Source organism: Dicentrarchus labrax, unplaced genomic scaffold (assembly GCF_905237075.1).
Source record: "Dicentrarchus labrax unplaced genomic scaffold, dlabrax2021, whole genome shotgun sequence".
NCBI lineage: Eukaryota > Metazoa > Chordata > Actinopteri > Moronidae > Dicentrarchus > Dicentrarchus labrax.
The window spans coordinates 3,103,631-3,125,840 of NW_026136717.1; the positions used below are offsets into that span (position 1 = coordinate 3,103,631).

The window sequence follows — 22,210 nt, forward strand, 5'->3', positions numbered from 1 at the left end:
TGTAATATTCGGCTGCAGATCACAAATAAAAAAGTAATTTTACCTAAGACATACTGTCAAATGGTCTTTAGCACTGTTGGGGTCTCTGTAGTCCTTAATGATGTCCCCTTTTTTTAAAAATCAAAGTATGAATAAAAAAATTTAACAGTGTTATTCTCCCCTCGTATTTTTGAACCTTTATCCTTCTGGTTTTCTTTGTATCTCTCTGTGCAATGTACAGCAGTAACAGGTCATCAATAATTCTATCCATTTTCCTATTGAGCTGTTATTGTTATAGTAATTGTTCTTCACCTCAACTCAGCTCAAGTTTATTTATATAGCACCTTTTATACAAACACACAGCCCAAAGTGCTTCACATTGAAACAACACATAAAACAAAATAATAAATAACATTGTGCAAGGCTAAAAATGAATACGAAGAAAACAATAAAATGCTGGTTTGGACGGCCCTTAAAGAAAGGTCAATTGTGCCTTTTGATTGTTGATTAAAGCTACAGTATGTGTGAATACTATAGAATAACTGGGGAAGATCAGAAAGTTTACATAACTGATAGAACAATGACATCCTGGCTACCATCAGTCCAAATATCTTTAATGACAGAATCCAACCAGTGATGAAATCTTAACCAAACCTGCTGTTTTTGGGGCAAAATCTATCTTCTTTACAATGTTAAATTAGTTACATTATCTTATTTGACAAGCAAGAATGGACAGAATGTGGTCTGAATGTGGCTGCTATGTGTGAATATAGTAACTGTTCTGTGTGTTCCTCATGCAGAGTGGCCTGACTGCCCTCCATCTGGCAGCCCAGGAGGATAAAGTGGCCGTTGCTGAGATTCTAGCCAAAAACGGAGCCAACCTCGACCAGCAGACCAAAGTATGATCCATCGTATTTATTTCCTTTTCTGCATTTAGCTTTTCTGGTTGTAAGATAATTGTATTCATTCTGTTGAATTTATTACATTATCACAACATTTTACAATGTTTTTTCAATGCAAGTGCTGTATTTTTTGTGTTATTCATGATTCTAACAGATTTGCTTTTGTTTTGCAGTTGGGCTACACCCCGCTAATTGTAGCATGTCACTATGGTAACGCCAAGATGGTCAGCTACCTGCTTCAGAATGGAGCCAGTGTCAATGCCAAAACCAAGGTACTGAAACCAAAGTAAATGTTTGCACTGCATTATTATATTATATATAATTAATATATATTATATGAGTGCTATAAGTGTACAATTTTTAACATTCATTATTTAATATTTATGCTGTTAGTGTATTCCACTATTATTATTTCTAATGTTAGATATATCTGTACATCACTGTATTGCAGATCAAGACAAAAAACAAATATTCTGTTCAGTTTCTCATTATAACGAGAGTTCTCGCATTTAAACAAGAGATTTTTATAACATTCTAACAAGATATTTTCATGTTATAATGATTTATTTTTTACACCAAATATTTCTGTTTTGATAAGAAGCTTTTCTTATTCTAACAACATATTGTATCTCGTTATATCAACTGTCTCTTTATTACTCTACGTGTCAATGTATCTCGTCAAAATGGGAAACATCTCTAATTATAGCTTTCTAATTATAACAATACTTATTAATATTGTATTCAGCCAGATTCATTGTATTTTATACATGACCCATTTTATATCAGCTGCCTGAATGTTAAGAAACTGTTAGAATCAAACCAAACTTTGAATAATTAATTTATTAAATGATCGATTTTGACTTTCTCACTTTAATCTACTGGACTCTTTCCTTCCCAGAATGGATACACTCCCCTACACCAGGCAGCCCAGCAAGGAAACACACACATCATTAACCTACTGCTGCAAAACGGTGCCAAGCCCAACGCTATCACTGTGGTACGTACACACACACATACACACACACACACTATACAAAGACCGACACACATCTCATTCACTGTGCTTTCTCGTCCAGAACGGTAACACGGCTCTAGGTATTGCCCGGAGGCTGGGCTACATCTCTGTGGTGGACACACTGAGGGTTGTCACTGAGGAGATCATCACTACCACAACGGTATGTACCACACCTACATCGTTAAAGCAACAGCAAATTCAATTCCTTCAAATTTTAAGGTTATGTGATAGACAGCAAGAATCTGTGCTGGAATATAAATGTGTTCACGTGGAAAACAGATAAATAATAATATCATTAACCATTAAATGACAAGACATTATCTGATCATTTATTGCACTTAGGTTACAAAACAGTCAAAACCATTCACTTAGGATCACTGTTGCAGAATAAAAGACGTACAAATATCTAAACACTGTTTAAGTGAAAGGTGAAATAACACATTCTTCTGCTTGCAAATACAAAGTGCAATTCATAAACAGTAAAATGCACTCTGGCTCAATTAAATGCACTCAGAAATGTTGCTGCTATAGCCTTACTTAGTCTTGTATGACCAGTAGTTTATGGTGGCTAATGTTAGAAAACAATTTCACTCTTTGTCAGGTTATCTTATCATGATGTCTTTAAAGAAACTGACACAAGGGTTGGGAAATAAGCAAAATTCCATGTGCTATCATCCTGTTAACAATCAGAAAACCAGGCTAACTTTAGTTAAAAAGGGAAAAAAATGTTTTTTTTTAAATAATTAATATTAAGTTTTCTAGAATCATTGTTTCAAATGTATTTAATGTGAAGCAGGTCCAAACTACACACTGAAATATACAGTTTAAGCAGTGGTCATACGTAATATACAGTAGGTGGCAAAAACATAAAACATTTTGAAGTAATGAATTTTGAAAGAAATGTAGGTGTTATATATCAGTGCGTGAATGGAAGCAACTGTAAGCATCCTGGATCAGATGTGTCGGCCAAACACTTGGATTCATTATTGATTTCCACAGAACAAACTAGCAACTCATATTTTGAGTTACTTCATTTACAATGACTTCACAGTGCCTCACAACACCTTGTGCAAGAGCTTAAAATCTCTTCCCCTATTCCTGACTTGCTCTTTCTGATATTACCTTTTTCCTTGGGGTAAATATTAGAAACACCTTTCTGTAAACTGCAATATAATTCACCACCAGTACAAAATACAGCCTCCTCCTAACCTTCAAGATGTAGCACGAATTGCAGGACTGTTGGATTAGACTACACTGGTTTCAGCTGAGTGTATGGTGTGAACTTAAGTTTAATGAGATCTGTTTCGTCCCATGCTGGCAGACGGTGACAGAGAAACACAAGCTGAACGTGCCAGAGACCATGACGGAGGTGCTGGATGTGTCGGATGAAGAGGGTGAGTTAACATTGTGGCAATGTGGCTCGGAAATGGGAACAGATCTCTCAGTGGTATCCAAAACATGTGTCCAACAACACTGAGGAGATTAAATAGATCAACTGTCCCACAATAAAGTCCTCTATTGACTTTGCAGTTGAGCCCAGTTTAGCTTACTGGTTTGTGTATGTCATCCAACAAGACAGGTTCCCTCCTTACAACAGCTCGTCAGTTTGTTTCCATCACTGATAGGAGGGAACTTTTACACGTCTGTAAAATCACCAATGCCTCACTCTGCCTTAAAGCAGCACTAATCAATCATTTTATATTAACAGTGACTGTGTAGGCCTTTCACGATAACTACTTTTGTTGGATGATATATTCTCCCAGGGATAACTGCGATAATATTGTCATTTTAAGACCATTTTATCATATATAATGATTAAAAAATGGTACTATAACTTTCACTAGTATTTTTTTAGATTACTTTCCACCCTGAAACCTTTAATTGCATGTCATATTTGTAGCAGGAACATTTTCACTGTGTGAATATCAAAAACCCCCATCAGTTTCATCCCTGTTCTATTTTAAGCCCAAAGTGTGTTTCTGTCTCACTTTGGAGAGTTCAGAGGTCTTTTCTGCCATCAGTAGATTTTAGAAGGTAGTGAGTGATTGTGCTGTCAACCCACAGCACTGAGAAGCATTGATGATGATGATGATGATGATGATGATGATGATGATGATATGTCGGACGACCCCATGGATGAAGGTATTCAGCACGGTGCTTTGTGTGAGGACTTGCTGTACTGATTGTACCAGGAGTGGAGTATTGTGCTATGCATGGTGAATGAGCCTGTAGCAGATGCTACAGAACTAACTGTAATATTACATTTGGATATCAGTGACGCAGAGAAAGTGAGGTTGAATTGAGCAAAAAATATTTCCCTCATAAAATAGACCATTTAGTTTGGCTCAAAGCATCAATACACATAATGTCCTAAAGTGTATTCAAAGAAATAGTTTTGAGAAATTGACTTATTTGCTTTCTTTTTTGGATTTAAGCTGAAATGACAGTCTCATGTCAGCGCGTTGAATTGGGAGCTGGACATTTAAGCTAGCTAGCATAACGCAAGGGGAAACAGTTAGCCTGACTCCAAAATGAAAAAGTCCACCTACTAAAACATATAAAGCTAACTAATTAACATGTTGTATCTTGTTGTACTTTAAACAGAAATGTAAAACATTAACAAAAAAGAATGTGTGGTTTTAAGGGGAGTTATGTAAAGAGGGCCAGGCTAGGCTGTTTTAGCTTGACTGAATGTTGTTTGGCTAGTGGATATTTTCTGAGAATGTTTATTCTCCAGAGAAGTCGGAGAAATTCACATTTAAGACACAAACAGTAAAATGAACCCAATTTAATTTTTTTTGCCCACAGTGTTGTCACTTGAAAGCTTAGGTTTGATAGCCCAGAGATGTTTTTTGTGTAGTTGAGGGCCACTTTGGAATCAGAGTGATTATTTTAAAGGTATTATTTGTGTTTTTTTTTTTCTAATTTCAAATACAACAGTGACCTACATTAAAGAGAGAAAGAGAAGGAGTAAGGAAACTCTATCAATGAAAATGTTTTTTTATCTCCTTACATTCTCCTTCTCCAGGTAGCCAGTATACTAATTGCACCAGAGCATCTCTGTCTAACTACAGTATGTGTTTTCCATTATTATGCTGGTGTAGCATAATGCTTTCAGCCAGACCTGGGCCAAAGTACAGCTACTGCTCCTGCATTTACCACAATACCACAAGTCTGCAGCCTGGCACACTGCACTCTCAGGCCTGTATACCCTGCTGCCCTGGGGGTTAAAGCTTGTTTTATATTGAGACATGGTGGATTCTTGGAAATGCCATAAGGGGCACTAGGAGAAAACAGAGGAACCAGATTTTGTGTACTTCTGTCCGGATATAGTGAAGGTTTCTGTGAAAATGACAAAAAGTTATCTACTGCAGCTTTAATGTACAAACCAAATCTTGACATCTTGATTTTGACAGCAGACATCTTGACTTTTTACAGTAGAAAAAGCACAGTTGTTATTAATAACATTAATAATGGCTGTGTTCTATTGAAGTGTCCCAGCAAACTATGACAGTGTGACAGTGACCCAGCATGCACAATAACACGACCCTGAAACTAAATGGAATACATTAAATTAATATACGCACCCTAACCCTGATGAGCACGATAAAATGAAATTGAAAATTAAAATTCCATGTCCAACTCCTCCAGTGTTAAGAACATCATCATTATTAATTTAATTTGTGTTAGAGAGGAGACACAGAGTCACAAACACAATTAGTATCCTAAAAAGACCAAAAGGTTCATACTAAATAAAAAAACTCAAGATTCATTTATTTTTTATAATTCATTTAACAGTTAACTTTATACTGTATATATTCTGCTAGCATATTCATATATATATATATATAATGTTATTTTTTATATCCCTGTACATATGCACATTACTGTGCACTTTACTGCTTTTAGCACTTCTGGTTAGATGCTTAACTGCATTTTGTTGTCTTAGTACTTTGTGCAATGACAATAAAGTTGAATCTAATCTAATCTAATCTAATCTAAAACTCTAATCATCTTTTTTATCATCAAATTCTTACGGTAACATCTAAATGTCCGTTACAAGACTTCATTTCAGTTTGAATTTCTCTTCTTTTAACACACATAGGCCTGAGAGTGGAGGTGTTGATGTGCCACACAAGCTCCAGCAGTCCTCTGAATATACTGTAACAGAACATTTTGGCCCAGGTTAACCTGCTCCGGTAGTGACGCTACCCCCTGCTGTACAGTAGTGGAACAGCAGTAGAGCTTTGTCACTGTGGTGCAGATAACGCATGACAATAGAGAATACTGCCATAACATGCATCTGTCTGGTGTGAGACGACAGAGGGAGGAAGGAATTGTAGATTAAAAGCACTTTTAAGAATGTTATGCTACTGCTAAATGGTCCTTGTGGTGAGATTGTTGTGACAACTTCTTTTTCCAGGGATAAGAAAGATCTCTGTTCCGAGCTAGTTTCTATAGAAAGCGTTCTACAGAAGATGACCTGATTTTATGTGTTGAATAAATGATGTTTTTATTTTAAAATCTACAGGCCAAAGATAAAACATATATTTCCTCTTACTCTAGTTTCATTAATAATAATTGCCTAGTATCGCAAGTATTATTGTATACTAACATGTTAGCATTGGAGCTACATTTGGATAACTTGATGCCTAGGTTCATATTAATCAATAGTAAGTTAATAGCCGCCAAAACTTGGAATGTTCCTTTAATCAGTTCACCTTCTGTCTGCTCTACCAAGGCGATGACACGATGACGGGTGATGGAGGGGAATATCTGAGGGCTGAGGACCTCAGGGAGCTGGGAGACGACTCCCTGCCAGGACAGTATCTGGATGGAATGAACTACCTCCGCTTCAGCCTGGAGGGGGGACGCACCGACAGGTACGGCTCACTCTGTCACATCTTTAACTTCTGGTAGCTAACAAGAAACTGGAATGATTTGATTACGGTTCAAGTAACTAACTAAAACTCTCTGGAAGTGAAAACTTCGTTCCTTGTTCTCCATTTACACACTTTTAAAGCATGGAGTGCAATCAGCTGTTGTTGTTCCTATTAAACATATAACATATATAATTATAAAATCTAACACCCGGTTATGTTTCAGTGTTGAAATGGTTCCTTTTTGCCCCTGTTCCTGTCTAATGACTGATGTTACTGGTTGAATCCATCGATATATAAAAGATGGACATTGCATCTCCACTTTCTTCCATTGTACAAATATATTAAAATATGTCAGATACGGCCGCTGCTATTTTTTGCCATTCAGAGTCAGAGTCTGCGCAGTAGTGCTCTGGGATTGGTGCCGCACTATTGAAGTCATGTTCATACGCCAGGCCGACTCAATCACGAGCAGGGCTCAGAGGATGTGAAACACCTTTTTTATTGCTTCTAATAATCAAATAGTTAAACAGACAGAAACCATCTTTGGGGAAAACATCTTTGACATGTTTTTTGAGTTTGTCCCATCTGTTAATATGGGGCAGCATGCTTTATGACTTATACTTCAGTCAGCCACTAGAGGGCGATAAAGATGTTTTGGCTTCACTTTTAGAAAGCTGTCATGTCATCCATCTTTTATATGTTGATGGTTGAATCAGACTTCATCATGAATCTGTGTGTATCTATGAATGGTCTCCTGTTGAGGACAGTAAACTCAACAACTAACCGCCTGTATTTGTATATGTGTATTTGTGTGTATGTTTTGCGACCTTTCCTGCTCATACTTCATCGTTGGTCTCCTTTGTCATGCCTCCATAGTCGAATGCAAAGGTATGTGCTGACGCTGGCCAAATATGTGGCCTTTTAAATCTTCAGCACTGCTGAAATAACCAGTGTGACAGTCTGGCTCTGATGAGGACTGATTTCTTTCAGTTAGATATCTCCTGATTTAGCCTTACTAGATATCTGCTCTAGGAAGGCAGTGTTGGTTGCTACAATCCACCACTCTGGCCCAGATGTGACATTTTGTACAGAAATTCATTGTCATCAGGTCAAAACTTCAATTTGTCAAAATACTTAAGTTAATGTCCAAATACCTGAATCTCTAATGACATTCCCATCAACCTCAGCTTCACTTCGTGTTAATTGGCAAATGTTAGCATGCTAACATAATCCACCAAGATGGTGACCATATTACACATTACTTAACATCAGTGTGAGTATGTTAGCATGCTCATGTTTGGTAAAGTTACAGTCTTACTATACCTGCTAGTGCAACTGAGTGTAGCATGGTTAGTTAGCTGTATGTTATATTTGCCTGCTAAACTAGTAAAATGTACGATGTGTGTGAGACAGCGCAAGCGGGAGCGTACCTATGTTCCCCGGGTCCTATGTTCCCCGCTTTGTATGGGACCGGGGAACCCTAACCCTAACCCTAACCCTAACCTTAGCAGGGAACATAGGACCCGGGGAACAGAGGGATGACCCCGTGCTAGCCTATATTTTCTTCCTGTGAGGTGGTTTGTGTTAAGAACAACTTTCTCCTTCTCTGCTCCAGTTCCGACAGGTCTTTCACACCCACCCACCACAGCTACTACTCCCCTAAACATGAGGGCATGATGGATGAGATGCTCAACTGTCACCAGGTACACTTCATGGTCAACATAGTCCGGTTGGCTAAGACCTTTAGTTATAGCTTTAGCATCACCTGAATGACTGAGAATCTTCATTCTTTTGGCAAAGAAATCCTAAAGTCATTATATTCAGTTAGTATTGTTCCATTCAGTAATTACAGGTAGTTCTGGGCAGTATACCAGATGAATCGGTATACCAGTTCAACAACCACTGGCATTGCCGAAACTGGTCCTATATCTTTATTAGTTTGGATTTCTGTTTTTAACCATGCAGTTCTGCACAATAAAAACTGTGTCATGCATTCTGATTCCTTCACATATTGTATCATAATTAATATTAATAATTTTTGGTCATACCACCCGGTATATGGTGGTACTGTTGGGTCTCTGTAAATAATGTTTTAAAGAGTTGGGTCTAGACCTGCTCTATTTGAAAAGTGTCCTGAGATAACTTCTGTTATGAATTGGCTCCATACAAATAAAATTGAATTGAATTGAATTGAATATATGTCTAATAAGAGGTTCATTGTTTGATTCCAGATTTCTACACTGGCCAGGGAGAATGATTCTTACCGCCTGAGTTGGGGCACAGAGAATCTTGACAATGTGGCTTTATCCTCCAGCCCCATTCACTCTGGGTAGGTACTGTCAGACTGAAGCAAATAAGTTTTCACAAGGACAAGAAACTAAACAATAAAAAATGTTAAACTCATACACTGAACACAGGATGAAATGTAGACACAGTCTGAATATACATACATGCATATTCTTGTAAATTCATGAATATTCATGAACAATTAACCCAGTCTTATTAAGGTCCTGATAGCTGAGCTGCTATTATGTTTCAAGTACTTAATTATGTTAAATTATAGCGTTTCTTAATGAGTATTAATTAACTTTCATTTAAAATCAGTGTTTCAATTATCTGTTGTGTAGTGCTCAGGGTGTGGTGGTGGAGTGCTTTGTCTTACATGGCAGCTGTTACTGGGAATAGATTTTACCTCTACAGTACAGCACATGAAGAAGTGTAACATATTGTTATTTTGTAGAGAGAAGTAGAAAATGAAAGAAAGTCCTGACCTGTTGTAGTTTGTCTCTAATCCTCCCCAGATCCTCTAGTTGTCTTTTAAGCAGCTTAAAGCAGCAAAGCAATGAAGTAATTAGCTTCATAATTCTCATACAGTATATGTGCTAATTTCCATTTAATTTCCATTACCCCAAAAGTATAAGTTTAGTAACAAATCCTACTGGGTCTTCACACTTGGGTCAATTTAGAAGTTCTTCCCAGACCAGAGGCTGCTTGGTGATTCCTCTTGGAGCATCAGTCAGGGGTTGAAGAAATATATTCAGGAATACACTTATTTGTGAGAGTGAGTGTGTGTTTAGTAGGGAGCAGACATCAGGATGTGGTTAGCCTAGCTTAGCATTAAGACTAGAAATAGGTGGCAACAAATGATTAATTTAAACATATTTGTGTGTGAGCAGATTAATAATAAGAAATTGTGTTAATTAGTGAGCTTTGGAGGCGTTGATAGGTATTTAAGAAACAGAGCCAGGCTAGCTATTTCCACCTGCTTCCAGTCTTTATGCTAAGCTAGGCTAACTATGTCTTTACTCCAGCTCCATGCTATAAATACTGATTTAAATTACCACCACAGCATGTAGATGGTATTTATGTTAATGTTATTATGTCAGCGCTTGTTGAATGTGTTCGACCATGGTTAAAACAATCTATGTAGCTGCGCTGTGTCTTCCACAACAAGTTGCCTTATTTTCTTTATTCTGACGCTCTCATGTCTGCCCTGTTTTTCCTCTCTGGGTTCCTATTTTTTCTGAATTGTTTCTGCTTGACTTTTGATTCCTTTCTGTCTGATTTGGTTGTTGTTTTTAGCCATTCCTCTCCGTGCCATGATCATGGAGACCACAGCAGGTGACCTTCTGCACCTTGGTTAAATTGTTTTCCTCCTCATCGTCATCATTCTCTTCCTCCCCCTCACAGTGTGCTCTCCTGGTGGAGAGGTGTATGTGTCACTGTCCTCAACAGACATCGCCTCATATATGTTTATCTTTGGGTTAACAATGTGTCAGAACATTTGAATCTGACTTAAATTATGTAAATATTACGCCCATAGTTTCACATTCCGTGTCCCAGAGTCTCCACATGGAAAGATCATGTGATACGGCAAGTGAAGGATTGTGGATATCTGGGCCGAAAGAGGCGGTGAAAGTTGAGGACATGTTTGTTGATTTCATACAGTGTCTTGTGAATTGTGCATTTCCACTAACATACCCGCCAACAATGTTAGCCTGAGGAATACTTTGGAATAAAATAAGTATTATTGTATACCATATACAGGAAAACTACCTTGGATCTCCTAAAGTAGGAAAAATGACTGATATGTTTTTATTTTCTTGCTATATTGAAGTAAACCACTGAGGTAGGTTTCAGCAATGGAGGACAGCAGTCTTTGTCTTCTAACAGTTTACTGGTCGTGTTGCTGAATTCAATAACAAGTGTTTTTATGTTTCTGTGTGTTCTAAAAACTGTGTGTTTGCTTTACTGAAGCCAGGGCAAAATCACATTAGAACTGGGTATGGTACCAAATTGTAGTGTCACCTCATCACAGCCATAATCCCCTTCACTGAGATGTGTGATCCATGTGCATACAGTATTTGCCACTTTGCATGGGTAGCGGGGTCAAAGAGCCTCAAGTTCATGAAGTAAAACATTTATTGCAAGTTTAAGATTCATGGGGATGGAGCCATTGATCATTCTGACCATTCAGTGTTGAGAAAATAGACACCAAATTAGCAAAATTGCCCCAGTAGATCACTGTCTGCATAGTCATTCTTATAAAATCTGATAAGTGATAGTAAGAATACTGACTTTTTAGTTATAGTACTGTTTAACATTATAGAACCTGTTCATTTACAGTCGTTTTTACATAAAAACTAAATATTGCCTGAAAGCACACGTGACATTTTCTAACTATAGAAGTTTTGAAAGAAGAAAACACCACCTTGTTCCTCTTCTTTTTAATTAAAAAGTTGAATTGATTAGCAATAAAACATACCTTTGCTCTGTTAAAGGCCCAGCATATAACATTGAGGAGGCTCTATTGTCAGAAATGGAATATAATATTCCATTCATATATAAATAAAGCTATGTTTTCATTACTGTGTAATCACCTGAGAATCATTGTGTTTTAATCCACAGACGCCATGCATTGCCTTAATGACTGGTCTGTAGTTGCGTTACTCTAACATTACATGTTAGCCTTCACTGTTATTCTGTAATTGCCACTACTGGCTACAGTGGCCGCTGTTTAACAAAGTTTCATAGGTTTGCCTTTAATATATATGAAACAAATACGAATGAATTTACTCTATAAAGTGGATGTTGCTAGGTTCATCTGCTGTCCAATAATTAAAAAAGAAGTCCTTTAGAGTTGCAGAAATAATCTCCACTCAAGGTCCACCGACTTGTCTTCATCAGTAGTTTCCCAGCTGTTTGAACTTCAACAGCAGCTGACAGAACAGTCTCCACTCAACTGCTCTTTGCTGATGAAGACTGTGTTATATGGTCAAAAGGACAAGCGAGTGAATGGACTGTGACTGAAGACTGTTTCTAAAATAAAAACTTTCAAGCTCAGCTTTTTAGTCCTTTATAGTTGGAAACATATAAATCAGAAAACATCCACACTGGCAGTATGTTTGCATAATTTCAGATGAGTAACCACTTAAGGAAGCTGCTAGTTCATAGCTTTTGAGACACTGCAAGTGTTAGCACCTGGGCAAACAACCTACCAAGGTATCTTTGGTGTCTATGTTCTCATCACTGAACGGGATCAACAATAAGTCTCTTTAATTTGTATAAATATCTCCTGTCCCACCTCAGCTTCCTGGTCAGCTTCATGGTGGACGCCAGGGGCGGAGCTATGCGAGGTTGCCGACACAATGGCCTGCGCATCATCATCCCCCCGAGGAAGTGCAGCGCACCCACGCGGGTGACGTGCCGGCTAGTGAAGAGACACCGTCTGGCCACCATGCCCCCGATGGTTGAGGGTGAGGGCCTGGCCAGCAGGCTGATCGAGGTGGGGCCGTCTGGAGCACAGTTCCTCGGGTAAGGCTGCTGGGATGGATGATGGAATGAATTAGTGCCTTCAGAGGTAGTAGATGTATAGGATTAAGCGGGAAGCAAAATAAAAATAGCAAAAAGTGCTGCATGAAGATGTAGTATAAAGATTAATGTGCTAGTACCTGCACTGAATGCTGTTTATGCTGGTTTGGATATCCTGCACCAGTAACCTTTGAAAGTAAATTATGAATTAGAATTTAAAAAGTGTATAATATGTGTTAAAGAGGCATCTCTAGTAGGGAATAGATAAATCATGAATGAAACAGGAAGAAGGTCAAGAGAAGAGGTCAGACCTGTACACTGTCTCTACATTCAACACTGATTTATATCCCTTTTAATGAGAAGCTTACAACTTGCTGCCCATTTTCTTTCAGATTAATTTATCCTCTGCCTCTGCCTTACTAAAAGTGTTTCTGTATCTGCTCTTGCTTTCTCCCAGCACCAGGGATCTGTTAATCTTTGCTCTTCAGCATGCCCTGTTTTCTTTCATAACAGCTGCAGTCTAACTCTTTTTAACCTTATCCCTAACCCTTAATGAAGAAAAGCCTTTCTTATTAACTCCACTGCCAGTATATTGCACCATGATTGATTTGATATGTGGCCTCAAATTCTGCCCTCTGCCAGTAATGTTTGAGATAGGATAGTATAAAAACTTTCATACTACGGTAATGAGTTGGCCAGTATATATGTAATCCAAGTTTCCCATCAATACCTCTCTACTGCTGACATTATGGAGGTTCTTCCTGACCAAAACTACTGAAATGTGTTGTTCTTTTTATTATGTTTATATGGAATGTGTGAGCCTTTAACTCACTCCCTCTAACTTAATATGATGACCATTATGACTGTAAATGATCACTTTTTGTTTGTTGTTTGAAAGTGAAACATTTCTCCAGCATATTTGAAACTTTTGAAAAAATGTCCTATAAAAACTTAGACATATACAGAGGGCCAAAGTGTTAAACATTATTTAACTACAGTCTTAATTATAATTTATATAAATATGAAATAGCATATAATATATATTATATGTATTTAATAATATATTATATCTATTAAAATAATTGTATGGATAAATACTATATGTATATATATATATATATATACTCTACATCTTTATAACTGAAATAATCCAACAAATTTTTCCATTTAAGTTATTTAATCCTGTTAATAACAGACTTTATTGCAAGTCAGTTTGATTTAACTGTAGCAGTTTTTATTTGAAAATGTCCTTTATTTTATTTTTTTCACAACCACATAGGCTTGTCACTTATTAAGTCAACCAATCACATCCAGGCTCTGCCCTGTTTGTCTTGATTGACTTTGCAATCGGAATTGTTTTTATGAAATAAATCTGAAGCTAAAAATGACCACAGTGTTAATAATCTCACTCAGCTGTTTCCAGTCGGTCCCTAAGGTTCCTCTTTTGCACCCAACCAAAACATTGTGTGTGCTCTTTCTTCCTGACTGCTGCGTATGGATGCTTGGTCGATCACACAGTAAACTCCACCTCCCCAGTGCCCCTCCACCTCTTAATGAGGGAGAGAGTTTGGTTAGCAGAATCCTCCAGCTCGGCCCGCCGGGGACAAAATTCCTTGGGTAGGGTGGAAAAAAATCAATGGTTTTGCATATGAAACAATCCATGGATGCCAGTCTCTGTTTTCCTTTACAAACCCTTCCATTTGTTATTTAGTCTTTACATTATTGTCCTGTCATGCTTGCACTCATGTTTTGTACCCCACTACATCTGCTAGACATCCCATTGCTGTGACATTACTTGCTGTTTCTTCTCCCCTCTTTTCTGCTTAGCCTTTTCCACTTCTGCTTTTATGTTTTGATGCTTCCTGTTTACTGATTAAATGTGTTTTATTCTTTTTTGTGTGAAATTTAAATGGTTGTGTGGCCTGTGAGTAGCCAGGGAACCAGGTGAAATTTGACTGCATGCTGTGCTTCTGTGGTTGGCCCTGATTGTTTTTTTCCTTTTTTAGCTTCTAGCAGGAAAATGCTATTTTTTCACCATTTTGACCCAAATAAAAAAAAAGGACACAATCACATTATAAACAATATAGAAATTGAGTTTTCTGCCACCACTTGGGGTGACCAATGTGCAAAACTAGCGAGTGCTATCTTTGAAATAACATATTTGAAAATGTATTTTTGAATGTCAAAAATAGCAATAGTAAAAACAAATATCATGAACTTTCAGGCCAAAGAACCCTGTAAATATCACATAAAAATATTAGCAGTTATGTTTTTAGCAGTTGTGTTTGTCCCATGTTGGATTGTACGTGTGGCATGCTTCTCATAGAGATGTGTTGTAGCTACTTTGTTGTTATTATACACATCAGGTAAGTATTAAAGTGACAATTTAATACTTTATCATTAAATATAGTAACTCATCCCCTGTGGGTAATGATACATCTTGATACAGTGGTTACTATAGTCTAAAAATAGTGATGTTTTCAAGCAGAACTTCAACTATACACTTCTCCAATTCATTTCTCTGCTGTCCTTCAGTATGTTCGAAACACTTGAAATGTGACCAAAATGTTACCTGTTTAAATGTGTTTCACATTGTGGTGAGCAGCCAAGATAAGCAGCTCACAAGCAGTAGAAATCTGGAAAGTTGTCTTGATGTTGACCAGGTAAACAGTAGAATGAACACAGTTCTTCATGGTTAACACCACAAATCAGTCCAACTGGACTGTGCACTTGTGTATGGCTAATGCAGTCAGAGCAGTGCTGATGTCAGACCAAAATAGTCAATACACAGTCTACATGTTTGTACTCATTCAAAATATATTTCTTAACCATCAACTTAGTTGTGTTAGGTGTACTAAAGAAACAAACACCAGCTAAGCAGCCTCTGGACGATGGACATGTAGCACCAACCAATTGGTTATTAGGCTACTGGCATAAGCAGAAGCGCACTACAGTAATGCTGTGTCATAGCTTGCAAAAATGCCGGAAGATGAAAAAGAGGTCCAGAGGCAGTTATAAACACACTGTTATCATCCATGACATTGTGTACTTACTAACTTACATTACCTGGCCTCTATCCTTCCAGTCCTGTGATTGTGGAGATCCCCCACTTTGCTGCCCTGCGAGGGAAAGAGAGGGAGCTAGTGATCCTGAGGAGCGAGAGTGGAGAGAGCTGGAAGGAGCATCACTGTGAACACACCCAAGAGGAACTCAACCAGATACTCAACGGCATGGATGAGGGTCAGTGTCTGATGGTGTACCAGTGGACTGCACCATGAATTGAGGAAAGCATACCTAAAAGATATTGAATGTAATACTATATTCCTACATTAATGTCCCTGACCCTTTCTGCTCCCCTCCCCCAGAGCTGGACACGCCAGAGGAGCTGGAGAGGAAGCGCATCTGCCGTATCATCACTAGAGATTTCCCACAATACTTTGCGGTTGTGTCGCGCATCAAGCAAGACAGTAATCTGATTGGTCCTGAAGGAGGCATCCTGAGCAGCACTGTTGTGCCCCAAGTACAGGCAGTTTTCCCTGAGGGGGCCCTGACCAAGAGGATCAGAGTCGGACTACAGGTAATTGACAAAAACATCAGTATAGTCTATGGTCAACCTTTGATATATACAATTACTGGATTTAGTTATACTCATGATTCAGAAGCTGGATATCAAATCATCCCAACATCGTTAAGTAGGATTCCTATGTGGAATACAGGGCAAAAGTTTGATCTGATGACGGTTCTCTGATGAAGGTCAGGGTTCAACATTATTAGAGTTTAACCTTGTGGAACATGGCTGTCTGTACCAAATTGTATGGCAGTTAATCAAGTAGTAAGATATTTCACTATGAACGAAAAAGTAGACTAGATGAAAAGTCAGGAAATCAGCAAATTAGTTGGATTTGATTGACTGTCTGGGAACTATTAATGCAGAATTTTGTCAATCCATATATGCCAGTCCATTTTGCAGATACTCCAGTGGATAAGTGAAAACCTGCTAGAGGTGTTAGATGACAAGTCAGTGGATCGACAAAGTGGTTATGATTCATACTCTTGCGACAATAGATATCTGTAGAAAAGTTTAGGTCAGTCCATAGTTGTTGAGATATTTCAGTCTATATGAAAGTGGTGGGTCAACCAACTGGCCACATCCATCATTATCATCCCTTTTGCCATGTAGCTAATATGGCTTAAAAATATTGATGATAGAAATTGGTTATTTGAGTAAAAAGTCAAATAAACCAATAGTGGTAGAAGTAGTTCCATTTATCCTAGTAGCTGATAGTTTGTGAAACATATTGTCCAGCTACAGTTGAAGTTGAAGTATCCAACATTGGGTTTCAAAGTTTCTTAGCAGCAGAAACACCAGCCAACCGTATTTGATGTGCTTATTCTTCTTGTGGAAACTCTGCGTTGTCATTTTGCGGATGAAGGGCTGGATCCATTGGAAATTTTTTGTCAAGGTGGAGATGGTCCCTACTATGTCCTGCTAAAAGGAATGTACTTTTGGCAAATTCCATAACATGGCTATGTAAGTGCCTTGGAGTGCAGCCAACATTTCTTTCAGGAGACCATCTTCATGACTTTACTCAATAACCATGTGTAGGTTTTTTTTTTTACATTGAAAAGTAAGGTGGTTGTATTCTCTGTCTACTCTGCCAGGCCCAGCCAGTGAATGTGGATGTAGTGAGGAAGATCTTGGGGAACAAGGCTACTTTCAGTCCCATCGTCACGCTGGAACCCCGCAGGAGGAAGTTCCATAAACCCATCACCATGACCATCCCCGTCCCCAAGACCAATTCCGACCCAGTCCTCAATGGCTTTGGAGGGGACACCCCCACCTTACGGCTGCTTTGTAGTATCACTGGTTAGAGAACACACACAAATACACACAAATCTGCGAACAGATCCACCAGACACATGCTCGCATTACATCTTGTGTGTGTGTCCATGTGCAGGTGGAACAACGCCCGCTCAATGGGAGGACATAACAGGAACCACACCGTTAACGTTCATCAATGATTGTGTCTCCTTCACCACCAATGTGTCTGCCAGGTAACACAAAAAAGAATCTGTTATTGTTCCACTAAATATATTACTGATTTAAAGTCACTCAGATACTGATGCTTAAACACCCAATCTCACTTCTTCCTTCTGTTTTTTAGATTTTGGCTGATAGACTGTCGACAAGTCCAGGAATCTGTCAACTTCTCCACTCAGGTGTACCGAGAGATCATCTGTGTCCCTTACATGGCCAAGTTTGTCATCTTTGCCAAGACCCACGATCCCATTGAGGCCAGACTGCGCTGCTTCTGCATGACAGATGACAAGATCGACAAAACCCTGGAGCAGCAGGAGAACTTCTCCGAGGTGGCCCGCAGCCGAGATGTAGAGGTGAGGAATGAGAGAGGAGTGTTTCACCAATCGTAGCTGATGCCATGATGGAGGTCCACTGGAGGGGGCTTGGCAAAATAGCCTAATACATAACAATGTAAAAATCATTGTTGTGATAATAGATAGATAGATAGATAGATAGATAGATAGATAGATAGATAGATAGATAGATAGATAGATAGATAGATAGATAGATAGATACTTTATTCAAAAAAAGCCTACCAGCTGCATTTTGTACCATGTAAAGGCCTAAGGTTGTGTTTTGGTGTAATCTTTAAATCAATGAACTGCATTGCTTCAACTGCAACTCATTTCTCCAGGTTTAGTATTTGCAGACAGGGAGCCAAGAAGGACCAAATATAATTTGTTTTCATTTAGCTTGAGAAAGTTTTCAGACATCAAACACTTGAGAAACAGGCTATAAGGTAATGCAAGCTGCCATCCTCACTGGTTTTTACCAGCACATAGATCTATGTAATTTATATGGCACTGTTAGTTGTGTTAGTCAGTTAGTGGATAGTTGTCCTCGTGGGGCCCAGAATGGAGTCTTGGGGAACACCACAGGTCAGGAATGCCAATCATCTCAGACCACCACTAAAAAGTTCTGTTTATTAAATGTGATTTTAACCAGTATAAGGCAGTGTCTATAATACAAAATAATTTTTCATCAAAATTGTCTGATGAGTTAAAAATTAAGCAGTTTTAATGCTATGAAGTAATCAGAAACCTCATTAAAAATCTCTTGCACAAAGTTGAAAAGTGAAACACCAGGGTTTAAACAGAACAGTGTGTTTTTCTGTCATTATTTGTTATTTAGCCATTGTACTAATCTGCCTGTTATATTTCTTAGGTCCTGGAAGGGAAACCTATCTATGCAGACTGCTTTGGAAACCTTGTTCCCCTTACCAAAAGTGGCCAGCACCATCTGTTCAGCTTCTTTGCCTTTAAGGAGAACAGACTAGCACTCTTCATCAAAGTGAGCACTGTTCTTAGTTTATTTCACAAAGTAACGTGAACAGAGTTTGTTATGCAAGTGCAGCAAGAGTCAAAAATAATTTGTCATGTTGAATTGCTTCATTCACATACAACATCAATATTTCTGGATAAAGAGCTGACTTGTTGAGTTGCTTGACTGTTGTAGATCAGAGACAACACTCAGGAGCCGTGCGGTCGTCTGTCATTTATGAAAGAACCCAGGAACTACAGGTCACTCACCCAAAATGCCATATGCAACCTCAACATCACCCTTCCATCATACTGCAAGGTAAGACCACTATACTGTTAACTCAACAGAGGATGCTTTCTGTTGCGTACAGTATATTCTTAGTTCTTGTAAGTAACTGACTGTTGGCAGCTATAATTTAACATGAAAGCACTACAATAAAATACTCTAGCTGGACCATACTGCAATCTTGAGCCTATTTTCCCTGTTCTGCTGTAATACATACTTATATCCTACTTACCAGCACTATACCAAAACATAACCCCAATTGTTTTCTTATTTAATATTTTGTAATTATTTTACATCAGTGTTTGACATGCCAAGTAGAAACTGTGGTGATGCTATCAACAGCCAACATTGCTTTACAGTGAAAGTTGCTACTGTGAAAATTGCCTTTCTACCCAGGGAGTCATCTTCAAGGCAGTACTAGACCACATTTAAGACTGATGGCTTATAATCAGATCAGACAATGGTTAAATATATTGGACTTAAAATCACAGAATTCATGTGATGGCTAGTTTGTGATGCTTATGCCAAAGCACTAAGAGATAAAACAGATCAAAGTAGGGTCCAGGCTAACAAAATGAATCTGAGGTAACATCTAAAATCCTCGCCTAAATGCAGCTTTAAAGACCACTATCGCTTTCCCTGAAATCACACTGACTGGTTGTCTTTGTTTCTATGGTAACCACACATTACCCCCTGTCTTTTTCTCTCTTTAATGTTGCTGTTGTTTTTATCTGTACATCTTTCTGCTTCTCGCTGCTTCTTGCTCCCAAAAGGAGTCCGATTCAGACCAAGAGCAAGAGGAAGAGGTAAAAGCAGCCACCGCTTCCCCCTCCCTGTTCTACTAACTTGCTCTGCTGACCTATCTCGTTCATTGTCTTGTCATGAGGACTAAATAAAGGACAAGTAGTCATGTGTTATATTTTAGATATATTTTGTTTATGGTAGATTAGATTGTGAGTGGTGTAGCTCATTTTGCTGTGGTGTATCCATTGTGTCCTTTTCCTGAAGTAGTAATTGTAATGGTAGTGGTAGTTTTTGGAATATTAGGCACATATAGTCGATGAAACAAGGCTAACTGTGATCCATTTTCCATGTTTTTTTCCAGACCAGCAGAACGCTAGAGAAATGTAAGCATTTTTTTCCTATTTATTTTCTTTATAACTTGTACTAAAATAGCTATTCTATAATAATACTGCATGTCAGCTTATAACTAATATGATGAAAACACTAACATTGTATGGGTGATCAGTCTAATGTAGTTGGTGTGTAGGGGAATAACCAAACTGATACACTGCCAGCTTAGCCCTTAGCTTAACTGTGGACCATATACATACATCTTATCAAAGCCCTTTAAGCTTCATGTATTTTTGTCTTGTCAAACAAACAAAAAGGCCTTACCTGCACCGTCCCATGTCAATGTTATGTTGCTCCTGAGGCTTAACTTCACTTTTTATTATTTTATTATTTTATTTATGATTTCACACCTCCCACAATGTCTTCAATTGAACTCTTTCCCCATTACAATTTAAGATCGGACATATGGAGAAAGAGTTACACACTGCCATCTACGTACGTACATTAAATTTAAACTCATTCATACTGTGGTGATGTTAATGTGACATGGGCCTCTAATTTTGTGCTAGCCAAAAGTTGGCAGTAGCGTTAAAACACAGACACAGTGCCTGTTTATTCAGTTAGAGGCTCCAAACAAATCCGCTTGAAATGGGTAGGGGGACGCAACCGGTTGTGTTTATGCAGTCAAGCGCTTGTATTTTTACCTGCACAGACTACAAGAATCACAACAAAGAGCAAAATGTTTTTTGTGGTTTAGTACACAATCAGACCTTTCACAAAAATGTTTTCACGTATTTTGATGTCTGCACCTTTCACTTTGATATATATTTTTTCAAAGTAAAGATTTAAATGCACATCAAAATACAACTTTTAAAGGCATTAAGGCAGTCTTTGAACTTGTTAGATCAATGAGAGACTCTTGCCAATGATGTCATTCACAACTGCTTGTGGGATGTATGAGTTCCAATCCCTTGCAGTTACTTATATAACTATAGCTGTCATATAGCAGCAGGGAATGAGAGCAGCTTTTCAAGAAGATGGCAGGAGGTGATATAATTTGTCATCACTAAAGCACACCTGGACTCCACCTATGGATACTGCCTTCCTGTTCATCCTGCTGCAGCCACTCAGTTTGTGCCATGCTGTGCCAGGGTTGTGCTAGCACCTCTGGTCACCCAGATTCCAAACCTTAGTTTCTCACACCCATGTGCACTTGTGCTCGGAGTTCCAAAACTTGGTGCTAGTGATTGCGCAAGCACCCAGTTCCGGGAGATTAGAGGCCAGAATATTAGTATTCCTCCAGCTGTAGTCCTCTAGTGTAATGGTAAAGCAATCGTTCTAAATCCTCCCCCTTCTACCCCTCTTGCCTTGCTCATGTAGTCATGTGAAAATTACAAAATGAGACTTACACAACACAATATATTTAAATAGTTTTATTTAAATTAACCTCATAGTAAACCAATCCACGATATACATGAAACATACTATACATACATTCCATGTATGTATTTTTAGGAGAAATTTATTATGGGTATTATGTATATTAATATATAATTCATATTGATGATGCTGATATTGATTATCATGGCAGTAGTTGTATACATGGACCAAGAACTCACCACATTACTGAATGAAGACATTTTAACAAGCAGCTCATGATCATGAGCAGCTCTTCTCCTCTAATTGTGGATTTAATCAGAACTTTCCACTCACTCCACTCACTCTTCTCCAGAACCTTTCCATCTACACTTCCCTATGCTTTGCATGGAAATAACTTGCCTTACATAAATGTGTACGTGTGTTCTTGTTTGTCCGAATGATTGTATGTCTTGTTAATGAGAGTTAATTTCTTTTTTTGTTGGTGTGCTTATTTTGGAATGTTCCCTCACAACACCATCCACTTATGGTATTGTGCACAGTT

The 22,210-nt window shown here is 38.2% G+C and overlaps 1 protein-coding gene across 25 annotated transcripts in view; it reads left to right on the plus strand.

The window, feature by feature from the left end:
- ank2b (ankyrin 2b, neuronal) overlaps nucleotides 1-22,210 on the plus strand; it is a 194,631-nt gene that overhangs the window by 147,547 nt on the left and 24,874 nt on the right. For 15 of the 25 annotated variants that reach the window (XM_051428993.1, XM_051428992.1, XM_051428986.1 and 12 more), the window contains 21 exons: nucleotides 780-878; nucleotides 1,055-1,153; nucleotides 1,780-1,878; nucleotides 1,958-2,056; nucleotides 3,218-3,290; nucleotides 6,638-6,779; nucleotides 7,656-7,667; nucleotides 8,395-8,482; nucleotides 9,011-9,108; nucleotides 10,362-10,400; nucleotides 12,369-12,593; nucleotides 14,109-14,207; nucleotides 15,676-15,830; nucleotides 15,956-16,167; nucleotides 17,253-17,457; nucleotides 17,549-17,645; nucleotides 17,756-17,984; nucleotides 18,835-18,960; nucleotides 19,126-19,248; nucleotides 19,989-20,021; nucleotides 20,321-20,342. In XM_051428993.1, coding sequence (XP_051284953.1) covers nucleotides 780-878; nucleotides 1,055-1,153; nucleotides 1,780-1,878; nucleotides 1,958-2,056; nucleotides 3,218-3,290; nucleotides 6,638-6,779; nucleotides 7,656-7,667; nucleotides 8,395-8,482; nucleotides 9,011-9,108; nucleotides 10,362-10,400; nucleotides 12,369-12,593; nucleotides 14,109-14,207; nucleotides 15,676-15,830; nucleotides 15,956-16,167; nucleotides 17,253-17,457; nucleotides 17,549-17,645; nucleotides 17,756-17,984; nucleotides 18,835-18,960; nucleotides 19,126-19,248; nucleotides 19,989-20,021; nucleotides 20,321-20,342 — 2,374 coding nt within the window. Of the gene's footprint in view, nucleotides 1-779; nucleotides 879-1,054; nucleotides 1,154-1,779; nucleotides 1,879-1,957; nucleotides 2,057-3,217; nucleotides 3,291-6,637; nucleotides 6,780-7,655; nucleotides 7,668-8,394; nucleotides 8,483-9,010; nucleotides 9,109-10,361; nucleotides 10,401-12,368; nucleotides 12,594-14,108; nucleotides 14,208-15,675; nucleotides 15,831-15,955; nucleotides 16,168-17,252; nucleotides 17,458-17,548; nucleotides 17,646-17,755; nucleotides 17,985-18,834; nucleotides 18,961-19,125; nucleotides 19,249-19,988; nucleotides 20,022-20,320; nucleotides 20,343-20,745; nucleotides 20,785-22,210 lie in introns of all 25 variants that reach the window. The other 10 variants (XM_051428988.1, XM_051429010.1, XM_051429008.1 and 7 more) reach the window with 8 other exon arrangements.